The sequence below is a fragment of the Conger conger genome, chromosome 19 (genome assembly GCF_963514075.1).
Source record: "Conger conger chromosome 19, fConCon1.1, whole genome shotgun sequence".
NCBI lineage: Eukaryota > Metazoa > Chordata > Actinopteri > Anguilliformes > Congridae > Conger > Conger conger.
Genome location: NC_083778.1, coordinates 10,633,863 through 10,651,780, shown reverse-complemented (window position 1 = coordinate 10,651,780; position 17,918 = coordinate 10,633,863). Strand labels below are relative to the sequence as shown.

The 17,918-nt window shown below is 43.2% G+C and overlaps 2 protein-coding genes across 2 annotated transcripts; one reads left to right on the top strand and one right to left on the bottom strand.

Annotated features, from left to right (window-relative positions):
• The first annotated feature begins 368 nt into the window (after positions 1-368).
• crebl2 (cAMP responsive element binding protein-like 2) lies at positions 369-6,120 on the top strand. The gene is made up of 3 exons (XM_061229622.1): positions 369-633; positions 4,215-4,412; positions 4,910-6,120. Exons 1-3 carry the CDS (start codon positions 619-621, stop codon positions 5,060-5,062), a joined length of 366 nt encoding a protein of 121 aa, XP_061085606.1. The 5' UTR covers positions 369-618; the 3' UTR covers positions 5,063-6,120.
• Positions 6,121-8,984: 2,864 nt separating this feature from the next.
• gpr19 (G protein-coupled receptor 19) lies at positions 8,985-17,101 on the bottom strand. Its single transcript, XM_061229876.1, has 2 exons — positions 16,787-17,101; positions 8,985-11,598 (listed from the first exon to the last, which is right to left on the bottom strand). Exon 2 carries the CDS (start codon positions 11,582-11,584, stop codon positions 10,319-10,321), a length of 1,266 nt encoding a protein of 421 aa, XP_061085860.1. The 5' UTR covers positions 11,585-11,598; positions 16,787-17,101; the 3' UTR covers positions 8,985-10,318.
• Between the last annotated feature and the right edge of the window lie 817 nt (positions 17,102-17,918).

Here is a 17,918-nt window from a genome sequence, read left to right as displayed (position 1 = left end):
TTAATATTTTATATTATGATGATGATCATGATTATTGTTTAAATATTTTAAATATTTATTTATCGGACATTCACTCGGTTTTATTTTTGCATGTGAAATGTTCCAATGTTTACACCAAATGGCCACAAGGTGTCAGCCTAGGTCCAAAAATCCAGTGATCACAACATTTCTTTCTTTTAAAGATATTTTTTAGGCCTTTTTCAGCTTTATTGGATAGAGTATACAGTATAGAGAGACAGGAAGAATGGGAGCGAGAGAGAGGGGAAGACATGGGACAAATGTCAAAACCGCCGAGGTCGCGGCTCGCAATGAGCATGCGGTCAGTGCTCTACATGCTGCGTCGCCGAGACTCGCTAAGATCACAACATTTCTGACGTAGCTCATAACAGGAAATGACGAATATGGCAGCAGTTAGCTAGTTAGCTTCCTGGCTAGATGCTAAAAACATTGGGAAGAACTCTTGTTGCTATGAAGAGTCGCTGGATGATATAAACTGACCGAATTGCTTTTTTTGTTAGCGAGTGTAATTACTATTTTCTAACAGAACTCTATTCAGCTTGTTTATTTTGTTGATTTGAGAGCTAACACTGGCTATTTACATTACTTGACCAGTCCAAAATGGATGACAGCAAGGTAAGACAGCAAGCCTGCTAACTTAGCTTGTCGCCTAGAGTTAGCCAGACAGCAGGTTAGCCCCTCTTGTTGAATTTCAACATATGACATAAATGTTTTGGCTGTACTATAGTATATGGCACTTTACTGGGAGTTGAAAAACGTCTTTGCTCATCGCTTAACCTAAACGCTAACTGTTAGGCTACTATACAGATAAACCTATTTCTATTTTCGGAGCTAGCTAATGTCTGCGAGATGAGTCACTCAGCCGAGCTATGTAGCTAGGTAGAATTGTGTAATCTATCATCACCAGCTAACGTAACCACTTTCCTTGTGAACGTTAACGTTTTAGCAGTTCCAAAAATTGGCTAGCTAACGAACAGTGAGTCATTCTCCATTGTGGCCCCGTTGTGTGATACCATACAGTATCATACCAATAACCTTTGAGGCCAGTTTTTTAAATCATAAATGTTTGGCCATTGTAATTAGTATTTGTAAGAATGCAGTTTGAATAGAGTCTGAATTTCCGACCATTCCCAGTTTGCCCATCTTTGACCACAATAATTTAGAAATCCCTTTAACCTGATATTTCAAAATGTGTTATTTTGGCATGTGTTGTAGCTTAGGTCCGCGTCTGCTTGTCCGCATGTCCTGAAGTCTTTTTGTAGTGCCGGTTGTCGGTTGAGGTACCACATATACTTGAATACAGTTTGTCAGATCAATTGTCAACATTAATTATGTGTTGACAACAGTGGTCGACCGCAGCAGTAGGTAGAGCACACACATTCTGAATCCAAAAGAGATGAACAGTGGAAGAGTAGCTACAAAGATTTAGGTTTAGGTTTAGGTTTATTTATTTAGCACAAATTTGAGTACAAATCTGTGCAAGGTGGGAGTGTACAGAGCTCCACACCTAGCCAACACTTATTACATTTAGTACATTTAGCCAACATAGGATGATACGAGAAAGAAAAGAAAATAGAATGTTTAAGGATTAAACATCAGTTGATACGAGAAAGAAGAAACAGACAACATAGGATGATAATTAAATATAAGATGATATAAGAAAGAAGAAACAGACAACATAGGATGATAATTAAATATAAGATGATATAAGAAAGAAGAAACAGACAACATAGAATGATGATTAAACATAAGATGATATAAGAAAGAAGAAACAGACAACATAGAATGATGATTAAACATAAGATGATATAAGAAAGAAGAAACAGACAACATAGGATGATGATTGAATATAGGATGATACGAGAAAAAAGAAACAGACAACATAGGATGATGACTAAACATGGGATGATACAAGAAGAAGAGAAACAAATAACTGAGATAAATATTGAGTAGCAGTTTCGGTAGACATTAGATATTTTTTCAAATGTTTTTTAAACACAGTATGTGAGGACATAGATCTCAGTTGAGGGCTTAGTTCACTCCACAGCTTTGGGCCTCTAAAGGAAAGATTATACTGGTGTCTTGATGTTTGTGAGCGCGATAGGAGTAGATTATTGTTGCTGTGTCTCGTTTGATGTGAATGGACATTGGAGGTGGAAATAAATAGATTCTGAAGGGTGTCTGGAAGTTCATGTTTTCTATACATGAATTTGTGGATGCATATGCATATCTGGTATGTGTTCACTTTTTCAATCGGCAATATGTTATATTTTTTAAAAAGGGGGGCGGATGGTGCATATCTATTTGAGTGGGAGATAAACCTTAAGTATTTCTTCTGTACTGTACGTAGTTTATTAAGATATGTAGGATAGGTCGCTGCCCAGATAATGTTACAGTAATTAATGAAAGGGAACAGGAAGCTATAATATAGAGTAAGATGAGCTGAAGAGTGAACTAAGGGACAAACTTTCCTCAATATGCCCAGCATCCTTGAAGATCTTTTGGTGACTAGGTCAATGTGATTAGACCACTTGAGATCACTATCAATAATGATGCCTAAGAATTTAGTATGCTGGACTAGATTGACTTCAGCATTATTTATGAGAATTTTGGCTAGTTCTTTTGGGTAGTGTTTATTTATGTTACAAAAGATCATGAAGTTGCACTTCTTCACATTGAGGGTTAGTTTGTTTCGTTGGAACCATTGCGCTACAATAGATAGTTCATTATTAACAATTCTGATCAGGGAGTGAAAATCATCGTGGGAAGCTATGAGATTTGTGTCATCCGCGAACAGAACTGGAAGGAGATTTGTACATGACATGGCCATATCGTTTATATAGATTAAAAATAATAAAGGACCCAGGACTGAGCCCTGGGGGACACCAAATGTGATCTTAGATTTCTTTGAGGAAACACCATTTAGATGGACATATTGCTCTCTATTGACAAGGTAACTGGTTAACAGTTTAAGGGCAGTATCCTTCACTCCATATCTTTTGTGTTTGGCAAGCAGTATAGCATGGCATACCGTGTCAAAGGCTTTGCTTAGATCCAGGAAGACACCAAGGGCAATTTTTTTGTTATCAAGAGCTGATGAGGTGTAATGATGTGATCAATTGTCTCCTTGATAAGGATACTCTTGATTCCATCATGACCATGAGCTGAGTTCTTTAGAGACATGATGATGTCTCGGACTTCCTGTGGAGTTGGAGGATCGAGATTTTGGAGTGAAGAATACTGACCCCTGATCGAGTCACAAGGATCAACATTAGAGTTCTTAAAGTTAGAGCCAAGTTCAGGACCAACATTTACAAAGAAATCATTGAAACCATTAGCAATATCCGTTGGGTTGGAAAGAGATCCCTTAGTATCATTCATTTCCATAGGAGTAGCTGATGATTTTTTATTGCGTTTCATAAGATGATTGATGAGGTTCCATGTTGCCTTGATGTCATTTGATGCTAATGTGAATTTATCAGAATATAATTTTTTCTTTGTTTTTCTTACTAGGGTTGTGAATTGGTTTTTACATTTCTTGTATGTTTCAATATTTATGGGGGTGGGGGTTATAATGGATTTCCTATAGAGGTTGTTTTTTTACGGGATAGCTTCTTTAGTTCATCTGTTATCCATAGTTTTCCTTTAGAGTTATTATTTCTGATTGTTGTCGTAATCAAAGGAAACGATGAATCAAAGGAAAGGCACATCTTAAAGAAACGGCACATGAGCCTCCTAGTTGTATGGTTTCACAATCAAAACACACACGACCTGACACTGTATTGAAGTGCCGCGCTCTATTCTGAAAAGCTACCATTAGATGGGTCTAGCAAGGTAGCAGCCATTCCCCATCCCTGCTGCTAGGTGGCTAGTTTTCTCCTTTACACAGTAAGTTAAAGTAAACCCAAACCTGGGTCAAATATGTAATTGTTTTGGATTCGAATACTTTTATATTACATTACTGGCATTGAGCGGACGCAGTTGATTAGACTAAGCGGGAGACAATCCTCCCCTAGAGCAATGCAGGGATAAGGGCCTTGCTCAAGGGGTCAACGGGCTGTGCTTATTGCGGCTACACCGGGATTAGAAGCACCGACCTTGCGCGTCCCAGTCATGTACCTTAACCACTACGCTACAGGCCGCCCCAGCACTACGCTTTATGTCCAACGCTGAGCCGCTGGTTTGCCGGTTTGCAGGTGGTCGGCGGGAAGGTGAAGAAGCCGGGGAAGCGGGGGCGCAAGCCGGCCAAAATCGACCTGAAGGCCAAGCTGGAGCGCAGCCGGCAGAGCGCGCGCGAGTGCCGGGCCCGCAAGAAGCTGCGCTACCAGTACCTGGAGGAGCTGGTGTCCAGCAAGGAGAGGGCCATCTGCGCCCTGCGCGAGGAGCTGGAGATGGTGGGCGACACCTTACACACCACCCGAAATACCACCGCTGAGCTTTATGGAGTCAGGGCCCCTTAAAGGGATGCTCCAACATTTTGGGAAATGTTTTTTTTGGTTTTTTTTTTGCCCCCGACTTACCCAGACTTAGACGGGATGTTCGATTTTATTTGCCATTTTTGTGCATTCACTGGCTCGGTTTCCGTGTTAGCGTAACGTGTTAGTTTAGCTTAGCATAAAGACTTGAAGCCTATAGGAGTTGGTAGCCTGCCTCCTTCAAAGTGAAGAAATAGAGAATGTTGGTGCATCCCTTTGACTGTAATCCCACCTCTCATCTTTATCAACCCCACTTTTGATCATGATGAATTCATAATAATATTATCCTGGCTCGGGGTTTTGTTTAATAATGTAAAATAAAATTCATGATTGCAGAACGGACAGACATTGACTGCGGTATGCTCTTCAGCTCAGGTTGATGTTATTGTTCTGATATTGTGCATTTATCACGACAGTACAAGCAGTGGTGCTCTGCGATGGACCAGGGGAAGATCCCGTCAGAAATAAAAGCTCTCCTCACAGGGGACGATCACAAAACCACCCAGAGCACCAGCAAGACCACGAAAAGCCCAAAGAACCAGGCCAACGCCAACAGCAAGTCCGTCTGAAAGAGTCGACTCTCCAGTCAGCTGTCAAGTGTCTTCTAGAGAGGATGTAAGAATATTCTAGAACAGTGCTCCAGGGTTGTACTTTCATGAGTTGTCAGTGGTAGTCTGTTTAACATTGCATGGTCCACAAATGTTAGGGCTGGTGTTCTGTAGCAACTTCCAGACCGCTAACAAGCCAATCGAAATGGCCATTCTGACAGAACTTTTGAAGTATCATGGAAACATGAAAAACTCCCCCTTCCCCCGCCCCTGCCAATTATTGCACATATTTATGTGAACATAAACTTAAAAGCTTCCTTAAGAAAATAAAAAGTAATTATTTGTGGCAATAAGGCTACCCTTTACGTAGCAGTTGCACTCAATTTCTATTTTAGGTAACAGATATTATATTTGTTTAATATATATATTTAAGGTATAGTGTTGAGAATTTGTTCCACCGTACATTCCATTAAATTGTCAATTGCGCTTCATCAGACTCAAACACAGCCGATTGCAGATGCTCTTTACTTGCAATTTCCTTTCTCGCAAAAAGGGGAATAAAATCTGGTTGGGCCAGCACGTTTATTCAGCTCATCCTGAATAATTAGAAAGAGTGTGAAAGTTTTAAACCGTCAACAATGGAAATCTGTGCCACCACTTCAATGTCAGATTCAGTTTCTCCATTTTAAAGCTGCAAGACCATTGCATTGTCAGAAGGCAAAGGAAGTGATCGCCACTGGATGTCAACAGTACCGTGTCCGTCGTCTTGGTAACCTTGTATTCATGTGGAATTATTGCTACAACTACAAAAATGCGTTAGTAATGCATTGAACCCATTCTTGTTGTGTGTCTTATATGTTTGGTTATCAGGTTACATGTGTCTTATTTTCCGATAATATTGTGAAACTGATGTGTTATTGCCATAGTTAAATAACCACCGAGAGAACAGCTGCATTAAATTGATTGAATACGCACGGAAATGTGATTGTTTCTGCTGTAAAGTAAGTCCTGTTACTTTGTTATGAAATGTTCATAATATGAAGGTCCAGTTTTCATAAACTCTAATAAGAAATCATAAAGATTTTCTGCAATGGCTCATATTTTGTTCCAAAGTCCAATTCCGTTCTTATTTTAAAGAAAATTATCCGGCAGATGAGATGCTCAATTTCATTTTCATTTTTGTGCAGTCACTGGCTCGGTTTCTGTGTTAGCATTAATTGTTAGCTTAGCATAAAGACTTGAAGCCTGTAGGAGTCGGTACCCTACCTCCTTTAAAGTGAAGATGGTAGAGCTGGATCCAGCACAAGAGCTAGATACTTTCAGAAGGTGCGCGGATCACTGCGCTCAACCAGCGGAAGATGGAAGGATACGTGTGTTCAGCAGTTATAGTTCCAACCGTCTAACTTATTTGAAAAGAACATCTCTCGTGTATTTCATATACACAATACCTTGTGTAAATAAGACAGCGTTGGTGATGCTGTAAGGTGTATTTCTTCACTTTGAAGGAGTGAGGCTACTGACTCCTATAAGCTTCAAGTCTTTATGCTAAGCTAACACGTTACGCTAACATGGAAACCGAGCCAGTGAACGCACAAAAATGTAAATGTTGTGAAGTCTGGGTTAGTTGGAAAAAAGGTATATGTCCCAAAAATGTTGGTGTATTCCTTTAATTTATTGTTACAATAATTGGAATAATGGGAGTGCGTACACCTTCCAGCATTCTTGAATTTTGAGTATGGAAATTTATTATTTACATAGCACTAGATGGCCAGAGTTATTAACAGCCAGCTATGAATGCCATTATTGCCACTGATACAGCTCTGCTTACTAAAGTTGCTAATGGTTAGTGCGGATCTCGTACTGTGCATTGTAATACTGTCGGTGCATGCAGCCTCAGCTAGCTGCAAACAGACTAATTTTGGATTTGTTAAACATGTCTTTTGGTGTGGAGGTAGCGGTGAGGAAGCAGCAGGGCAGGCAGGAACGCAGGCAGAGTACGGAGGCGAAAAGCAGGTAGGAGCGGCGGGCCGGCTCGCCCACAGTGGCCGTCTCCCGTATTTAGAAAACGTGAGTCACAAATGTTTCTCAGGTCCACGAGGTCCTGTGTTTGAATCTAGAGGCGGCACGTTTCATTTAATCTTTGCAAATGTGGGAGACATATCGTCACGTTTGGTGCGTAATTACAGAAATATATTTATAGAATATATATTTATGATGGTCGTATTATTTGCCAAGATGCACAACTTCCAGACCCAAACAGCCCTGAAGTTACAGGGAACCCAGTCCATTACGTTACATTAATGGCATTTGGCAGACGTGCAGTCGATTAGACTAAGCAGGAGACAATCCTCCCCTGGAGCAATGCGGGGCGGCCTGTAGTGTAGTGGTTAGGGTAAATGACTGGGACACGCAAGGTCGGTGGTTCCAATCCCGGTGTAGCCACAATAAGATCCGCACAGCCGTTGGGCCCTTGAGCAAGGCCCTTAACCCTGCATTGCTCCTGGAGAGGATGGTCTCCTGCTTAGTCTAATCAACTGTACGTTGCTCTGGATAACGTACGTTATCTGCCAAATGCGGATGTACGTTGCGTCTGCCAAATGCCAATAATGTAATGTAATGTCATGTAATGCAGGGTTGGGGCCTTGCTCAAGGGCCCAACGGCTGTGCGGATCATTGTGGCTACACCGGGGATCGAACCGCCAACCTTGCGGGTCCCAGTCATGTACCTTAACCACTACACTACAGCCCGCTACAGTCCGTAAATGTCTAATGCACCGCGTGTTAGTGCGGATGCTGAAGTGCCTTTTGTTCCCCCTGTTTTGATGCACCGCTCTTGCCGGAGAATAGTAGAGAGTCTCGGCTGTGAGCTGAAATGGGATAATTACCCCGCGGGAACAGCAACGCTGCTGAAAAGGCAGAAACGCTACAACCGGGAACACGCTGTGCCCGCATTCACGACCGATCAGGACATACATCCCTTACATCTCTCTGTTTGAATATACATATGTCCCCTTTCCAAATGTGTCATTGAGAAAATACATTTCCTTTTATAATCAAGTGAATATTTACGAACTGCAGTGTTAATATTCATGAGTTCATTTTTGATAAGACGGGTGAGGTCACTAAACACTCAAAAATTTGTGTTCAATTGGCTAGTTAACAACAGAACAATCAGTTTATTACTATGGGAAATGACTTGAATTCTGACATCAGTGACACTGAAACCAACAGTCAATAATAGGATCAGAGCGACACCTGTGAAAACATACTGGTCAATCCCAGTGGTGGGAGTGAGGCTGGAGTGGGATATGAAGCCGTCTGAATGGAGAACAACAGTCCTGGTCTCGGTAGGTTGCTATTTTTGGTTTGTCTTTTGCCTGTTTTTTTCCTATTTCCCAGCCTCATAATTGTAATTGTTTCCTTGACTGCCATTGGCACAACTCCTCGTGTCGACAAATGCCAATAACGCTCCAAAGGCAATCAAAAGTCTAGAATGAAGACTAGACGTTATAGACACTGAACGGTTTCTTCATAGTATACGTGCTCTAAGTAATTGAATAGGCCTGACTAACCAAAAACAGCCGAGAAGCCAACTGTCCAATTACTTTTGGTCTCCTAAAATGGAGGAGCTGTGTAGAAAAAAAAAATCCTACACTGATCCCCCAAAGTAGATGTAAATACCCTGAAATTAAAGGTGACAGTTTGTACCTATAACCTCCTTTTCATTATTTCATGTCAAATCCTGTGCTGTAGTACAGAGCCATAACAACAGAAATTGTACCAACTGTCACAATATTGATGAACAAGGCCTTCAAATGCCAAAACTTAAATCCCCCAAGAGAAGGTAGTGTAAAAACGTTGTTGCTTTCAAACACCCAAAATCTAATCTAAAAAGAAGTACTTATTATCCTTGTTTTTGTTTTTTATTGCTATTATTTCCCACTCAATCCATGCGTATGGGTAGTTTTAACAAAAATTATCATTCGAAACAACCATTAATGGTATGAATTTAAAGAAAAGCAAGTCTTATCTTGCCTTCTTATCTTGCCTATGGTCACCTGTTGGACTGACATCAGACACAGACGACACAGACAGGGAGTGTCACAGTATAAGATGCATAATAAAGTTCTTTATTCTTTTTTTTTTTTTTTGTACCAGTGAAGAAAAGCTGGTTATTGTATGACAGGCTGAATGATGGAGAGGTGTGAAAGCATGACTCACGGACAGTAACCCACAGTATGGCTGCAGTACAAAGCAAAGCGGAGGCAACAGCACAACATGGCGGGCGTCTGAACAGAGGGTGCGGTTTTTACAGTATTCGGTCCCGTCTTTGGGCTCGCAGTAGACTCTCACACGCCGGTCCACCTCCACCTTTTTATTGTGGTCCGGCAAGTTAAAAAAACAAACAAACATGGTTACACCTGCTATTTATTTTGTTTGGGAATGATTGCTTGTCATGGCTTTCCCATCCACACTTAACAAATGGGATTATACGACAAGTTGTGCTGTGGGGGGGGGGGTTAAACAGGACTATGTTCTCACTGAGAGTGCCCAGCTGAAGATCGAATGGGTAATACATTGCCTCAGCCCCTCTTCTGACTGCTAGGCATTCCACATTTGAAGGCCTCCACCTAGCACCCAATATTTACAACCTTTAATGTAATCCGCTTATTACCCGGCTGAAGAATATCGGTCCCTTTCGGCGTGAGTCAAGCCACTTCCTCGATGAAAAGCATCCGTTGCCCTGCAATAACGACGAAATGATAACGGTACAAACAAACACGGCGTTGCTAACGATGGGTCCTCCCTGCGGTTTTTGAACCGGGACCTCTGGCATTCCCTTCCCCCCGCCCCCGAGCCCTGCCCGATCAGATCCGCCCTGCGGGCGAAGTTAGACGTAAGATATCCCCACCCGCTTTGCGAGGTGTGATCACACATAACACTTCACTACGTTTTTGATGATTGCTTTAAATTCAATATGACCTCTAGGACTTACAAGAATAATTTAATGAACGTGGTGTTTTATACATCAGTGGGAAACCAGACCCAGAGGTCCTTTACAGCTGGAATTCCGGACAGGTGAAAATCCTAGGCACAGTTAGGCCTTTGATTTATTCCGGCCAAACCCCGGCGGACCGTGCCACGACCTGGCACGTGCTGTAAAAACGACGAACGTCCGTAACATCACGCCGAGTAGTAGACTCCGATGGCGACCAGTCGATAAAGCTTTAGTCTCCATCGACGTTCGCCTTTGCTCGCCGTCCAAAAAGAACGTCCTCACACGAAAGTGTTTGGCGGGTTGGTGTTGATGGGCCAGGCCAGCTTCTTCTCCTTGGCCTCGCGGTCGAAGGTGTCGTAGATGGACTCTTTGGTGATGGTCTTCGCCGGGGCTGGGATCTCCACGATCCCCACGTAGTTCTTTTTGGCCATCCGGGAGCTGGTGGTGATGGTGTACGCGTTGCTGCGGTAGCACTTCATGGACGACATGCAGAAGGTCTCCCTCATGCCGCGGCGGAAGTTGGCGTTGTGGATGGAGTAGAGGGTGGGCTTGGACGCGGCCGAGCTGAAGGAGACCCAGGTGACGGCGGTGAAGAGCAGGGCCTCCTGCCGCGACCCGGCGTCCCCGGGGTGCCAGAGCTGCGCCACGTAGAAGGGCGCCCACGTCAGGAGGAAGACGCCGTTGAGCGCCAGGAACATCTTGATGGTTTTGACCTTAGTCCTGGGCACGATGTTCATGGTCCGGCGGACCGTGCGCCCATCGCTGCCGATCCTCCAGATGTACTTGACCACCCGCTGGTAGAAGAGCGCGATGAGGACGGTGGGCAGGAGGAACCCCAGCACCAGGTGGGCCACGCCGTAGGCCACGCCGTCCCACGTGTCCGGGAGGAAGAAGCCGCAGTGGCCGTCGCCGGCCGAGCCGTAGAAGAAGAGGCAGGGCGACACGAAGGCCGCGTCCAGCACCCAGGAGCCCACGATCATCCTCTTGGCCTTCTCCCGCGAGACTTTGAAGCTGAGGGGGTAGACGATGGTGTAGAACCGGTCCACGCAGATGGAGAGCAGGACGTAGACCTGCACGCCGGGCGCCAGGTGCTGGATGTAGCGTACCGCCCGGCAGGCCGTGTCGCTGAGCAGCCATTGGCCCGAGGCCACCTGGAGCAGGGCGAACGGCGCCCAACCCAGGCTCAGCAGCAGGTCGGCGCACGCCATGGACACCACAAAGTAGTTGGTGGTGGACTGGGTCCGTCGGCTGCGGTGGATGACCAGGCAGACCAGGGCGTTGCCGAAGACGGACACCAGCCACAGCGCCCCCAGCACCAGGCTGAGGGTGAGCGTCTCAGCCGCGGTCAGCTCGTAGGACGGGAGCGACGCGTTGCGCTGGAGGGAGGCGGGGCCGGGGGAGGAGCCATCTGGGCGGCAGTCGGCCGGAGTGGGCGAGCCGCCCGGGAGGGAGGAGTTCGCGCTGGAGTTGGGGGCGAGCGGGAGAGCGAACAGCGTGGAGAGGAGGGAGGACTTGATGTTGTCCGTCGTCTGAGCATAGACCATCGTTGTTCTTTAATCTGCGTGAGACGGGGAAGACACATTTCACGGTTTACGGTTTACAGTTGTGGTTTATGTTGGCTAACACATTCTAAGACATGTGCTTCACGGTTAAATTGTAGTTTATGGTAGCTAACACATTTGTTCTACTTTTAAATTGTGGTTTGTGTTAGCTAACACATTCCAACACATTTGTTTTACGGTTCAATTGTTATTTATGTTAGCTAACACAATCTAAAACTTTTGTTTTACAGTTAAATTGCAGTGTATGTTAGCGAACACATTCTAACACATTTGCCTTACAATTAAATTGTAGTTTATTTTCGCTAACACGTTCTAACACATTTTTCTTACAGTTAAATTTTAGTTTATGTCAGTTAAATTGTAGACTACGTTAGTTAACACATTCTAACACATTTGTTTTGCAGTTAAATTGTAGGTTATGCTTCTTAACACAATCTAGCACATTTGTCTTAGATACATTGTAGTTTATGTTAGCTAAAACATTCTAACACATTTGTTGTACAGTTAAATTGTAGATTATGTTAGCTAAAAGCTCAGTAAGGCAGAGAACACCTGGGGGTGATGGTGACATCAGTCTGGATGCTTCCTACATTCCCTGTAAGCACTTGTTTTTTTCTGCTTTGCCTAGCTTGTGGCATTTACTCTGGCTACGAAACAACCAGGCATAGGGTCTCTCTCACAAGAGAACAATCTTCAAAAGGTTTGTTTTAAAAAACGACAACACATTCATTGCATCCTTATTATCACAGTAATCTCTGTCTGAAGTAGCGCCTAATGACAGATGAACAAAAGACGTATCACTTTGAAGGTTTTTACCCTGCGAGTATTACGCATAATGTAGTCAACAGAATAATGAAGAGGTTTGCCTGTTCAAAGGGAATTGTCAGAGCATTGTTTTCTGTTTGCATAACTCCGTAGATTGCTTTTTAGCTCAGGAACAATGTAAAAATAGGATATTTTGAGCTCAAGGGGTCCTGGCCATAGATAAAATAGCACGTTAAAGAGGAAGAGACTTGCTAGTGTCTCGGTTACTGAGTCCCCAGAAAACTACAATACTGTGCAAAAGTCTTAGGCACCTGTATAAGATTCTGTACAGATAAGATTATTTTAGATTCTTTCTAAAATAATTCAATGAAAGGTCCGAAATAAACGTACTATACATTTTACATTACATTTTAGTAATTTGGCAGAATAGTTAAAAACTGAATAAAATCAATATAATATTTTTTGTGATCACCCTTCGGCGTTAAAACTGCATCACTTCTCTGAGATAGCCAACGCTGTCCTGCAGTTCTGTAAGACAATCAGCAGGGAGGTTGTTCCAAGCATGTTGGAGAACTTGCCACGGTTCTTCTGCAGACTTTGGTTGGCTCCTTGCTTCTCAGACAGCCTTGATCAAGTTTTTATGTAAAAATGAGTCAATTGCTTACAGTAATATGTTACTTTTTTAAATTAAATACAAAAATGTCTGTAAAATTAAATCTTTTGGAAAATGAATATTTGGAACTCTCAAATGTGTTCTTTTATACTCATAAAACTCAATAAGCATATATATGTAATAAAGTCTAGGGTGCCATGGACTTCTGCACAGTACTGTATATAAAATTGTGGAGATGGTCCTCACAAGTGCAGTAGTGAGGTCTAATAACTCAAAAATCAGCACTCTGTCCCGCCTTCAACTGACTCCTGTGTTCTTGCGCTTCTTGGTTTGATATGTTGTTCACACGAAGGCGATGAAGTGAAAACAGCTCTTTCTTTGCGATCGGGATGCAATTCCAAGCAGACAATCCAATAAAATCTTTCGCAGGTGATTCGCAAGCACCGGATCGTTTTAATAGGAGCGTAACTAGCGGTGTGTGTTTACGCCGGTTTCCTTTTAATTAAGACACCCAAACCTTTCAGCGCCCCCCCCCCTTCCCCCCCGGGACTAAAATAACACTTGACAGAAATGAATTAATTAAAGCACATTCACACGTGGAAAAAAAAGATTCAGAGGGGGATATTCAGAGGCACTTCAAGCATGTTCTTCCCCTAGCAGGCACGGAGCTAATGGACGAGAAATGAGGGCTGAAGTCTTAATTAGCCACATTCCAAGGAAGCGTTCCCATTTCTCCGTAAGCCCCGTGCTTAAGGCTAAGGCCATTTTCCCTTTACCATTGAAAAAAATCTAAGTCGCTGTTCTCGAACTTTACTGCTTGTGACATCAGCATTAGAATGTTCGGGTTAGAATATTCCGATGGTCTTACGCCTTAATGGTCTTCCAGACTTAAAGTTAAGTCTCATTCGCTTTTGCAAGAGATACCTTAAATCAATGATAATTTTTTGCATCGAATAAAATCTCTTTTTTTAGGTACGAACGCCAATGGAAAAGAGTGCTACTGGCAGAGCCAGGATTGTCATAACACAATGTGAGAATAGCATATTTGAGCCGCTGGTGGCCTTCAGAATTTGATGAAGTCTCCACCACAGGTTGCCATGGCTCTTTTGGTTCTGCACAATAATGAGGTCACTTCCTGTGCACCGTTGAAGTAGGGGCAGCCGGTCGCACTTCAGTGTCTAACAGCACTTCCCTCATGTAAAGGACGCGCATACTCCTGTACAAATAACGTGGATAGCCTGCCTTTGTCAGGTGAGCCCTGGAGCTTTGGGGAGGTGAGAATAAAAGGCTGTGGTGTTGTTGTTGTTGTCGCAGAGGGATAACAGAGCAGCTGTTAAACGGTGGGGAGCGTTTTTGCCTTCCTGCAGGATGCTCATTTAGAGACAGGGGTGGAGCACCATGGGGACGTCTTATCTCAAACCTGGTGTTTACTTTAGCTGGCACGTGTCAGGAGTCCCTAGGTTACCTTCCACAGTCTCCCTCTACAAGCCGAGTGAGTGGCAGCCACTGATTGGCTCAGATCAAGGCGTTGTTTGGTTTAGGAGTTTACTGCTTGCATATGCCACTTGCCTATACGATTACAAATTTGTGGTTTTCACCTCTGTTTTGACCCTTTGCCAGAATGATTGAATAATCTCATAATTCCCATTTTAAATGACTTCAAGATGGACCGCTACCCGGGCCTTTCTGAACGGGCTGAACATTTAGATATTTTTAAAGTTTGTTTGTGTCCCCTCTTTTCTCAATGTGGAAAGGGCAGTAGAAATCTCAGATGAGTGCGGGCAAGCACACTCTCTCCTCCACAATGTTTGCTGTCATTTGGCACTCATTTTCCCTCTGTCGACTGCTAGCTGAGCCGTCAAGAGGAGGAAAATGGAGGCAACTTTCCAAGCTAGAATCCTTCACAGCTAGAGTCTGTGGTCACAGTTCCATAGCAGATTAGAATCCGTCACACCTACAGTCTGTGGTCACAGTTCCATTCCAGACCTTACATCACAGAAAGACTCTGACCCCATTATGAAGTAGAGACAGAACAGGCGAAACGGGAACATCAGCGAACATCTCCCTCCACACATGAAGAAGTCTGCACTTCAACACTATGGGGCCAATGACAGTAACTGAAGACACTTCAGGGCAAGGCAGAGAGTATTACCGTCGCTAATTCACTCAACAGAAACAAATCTGAGATCACATACTGACCTACACAGCAGATACTCTCTGCCTTTCCCAAATGAAAATGGAAAGCAAGATAGCTTCATGATAGTGGCACAGGGCTTCGCTACAGGTTCCTGCGGACTAACCAAAGGTCACGTTGTGCGGACCAGAGGAACAAGCCTCGCTTTCCCACACCCGGCAGGTCAGCCCCGTCCAGCATTAACTCAGACAGACACCGTTCTAAACACAAGAGAAGTTATGGCCTCGGATTTCAAAGATTCGACATGAATGCCGTTTCCCGTTTACAAATGTCAAAGCCAGCACCTTGAGTCAGTCACATACTGAAGTGTTGCATTGTGCGACTGGTGAGTTGTGGCTTGTCTGGGTTAAGTGCAGCAACAACTGAGAACCCAAAGGTTGGTTGTGACTAGAAAAGAGGCCTGTGGCCCTGAGATTATTCATTGGATCCATGCATCATGTCGATCTCACGATCTCTGGGGCCGTGGAAGGATTGCCTTTGTGTTTGCATGGCTAGATCTGTGTCCGAAACCCAAATAATTCACAACAATGCGATCCACCAAGACCAACTCTGTGGCAATGGGGAAGTATCAGAGAGGGCTTAAGTTGAAAGAAATGTTGTACAGTGGTTTTGTAAAATGATGGCAGGCACTTTTCAGGGAATTCTGACTAATTTCTGTACGAATTGCAGTGTGCTGTGGCCGTATTCCAATTTATCCTGACATCTCACTGGAGCCATTGACGACGGTTGCTAAGAATGAGTAGGCCTATATGTTTCATGTTTAATTACGCGATGACCCCCTTTTGTCTCGCGAAAACACAATGGCTGACTGCATTGATTGAGATATCAGTGGCCGTAGGACGACTTCAGGGCTGGTACACAGTCAGCCTGAGACCTGTTTGAAGGGGTGATGTAGGATGAGAACCATTAATCAATGCTCACAACCCAAAGACGAGCGACACCAGGCTGAAAAAAACACCAACATCCGAAATCTATCTCCGACGACTCGATTGAATTCGAAATAAAACCTTAGTATCAACAGGGCAGCGGAAAGTGCTTGAATCGTGCGAGGCCAAAACTATGAATAATGCAACCAGTTTTACGTGATTCTTCTTTAAGGCTGACTATTGATCCATCGAGCGTAGGAAAATAGGACAATGAGCAGTTAAAATGTGAGTTTCCCATCCCAACCTAAGCTTCCCTGTGCTAGTCATACAAAATGGCAATATTGTGCACCAAATTAATATAAAAGGAGCTTTCATTTAAAGTATTGTGATGGGAACGGCCAGTAAAACTGTTTTTTAAGAAAACATTTTGTTAATATATATCCTACCGACGGTAAAGGCTTTCGAATGAACGGTTGAAACAAATGTCAATGGTAATTACTAGTACTATTGCAAAATATCATTATTATAAAAATTCCCACAAAAAATCTTCATGTCCTAATAAAATACGAAATAAAATAATAATGAAATATCTGTGTACTATATTTGAGTGTCTCACTGACGTCGCAAAAAATGCCCCTCGTCTTTCCCATTCCATCCGTACTTCATATGAAAGGTGTTCTCGCCTTTACGACGTCCGAAAGGTAAATAGGAAAAAAACAATAGGAATGATCATAAATAGCACCTACCTCTCGTTAGATTAACATCGCGATGATCATGCCCTTGTTTCGTGTCAATGAGCGCAACGCATTTTCTTTTAATGCGTGTAACGCATTCAATCCATGTTTCCTGCTGACTCCCCTCCAACGGCTGTATCCTTGGAAATGGTTTGCCGGAGCCCGCACAAAATGTCGTGGAGCGAGGTTTTAATGACCACCCTCTCTTTTGCTTCAATTGAGTCCATCACGTGAGACGATATTGTCATGTGTTCTGATTTCTTTCTTCGGAACGCCGTGTATCGATCCATGATCACTTGGCCTTTATCAAAAATAACGACATGACTTGTTCACTGTTCATGTGACGACTCATTCGCTACTCGAAGGAATTGATAAATTAATCAGGGTGTGCCATGAACACATTACTAAACAGCGCACGGCGTCAATATGAGAAATATTCCAGCACCGTGGACAGCGTATAACCGACCAGTTAATTTTAGTGGGGCAGAAACGATCCGAACTTGTCCGGAAACATCCGATTTATTATTTATGTATGTCTGAATGCTTTAAGGATGTAACCAGAAGTATATAACGTATCACCCTCAAAATATCATGTGTCACACATGGTATAACTGTAGATTTGAGACAGAGTATCCACTTTTCTTAAAGGTCATTTAAATACATGTTGGTTTGACCATCTAGACATGACATATTACATGACATATAACCCTCCAGCTATGCTGTGAAAAACTAAAATCCAGTGAGCAACAGTTCTGCGGGCAGAAACAAGTTAATGAGAGAGGTCAGAGGAGAAGGGCCAGACTGGTCGAAGCTGACAGGAAGGTGACAGTGACGGAAATAACCACACATTACAACTGTAGTGTGCAGAAGAGCATCTACGTAATAAGTAATAAATACCTAATAAAGTGCTCACTGAGTGTATATACACATTTGTGTTTGCATGTATGTATGTGCATGTGTGTACATTATGGTTGATATAAATAGACTCGCTAGCACCATCAATTACTGAGTGCTGACATCGTGTGTTGGCATAGCAACCCAAGTCGCCATGGGGGGGGGCATTTTATATTTATATTTAACCATTTCATATTTTTCACTTGCTATGCTATTCCACAAGAATAATGTACGATAGTATAATTCTTAA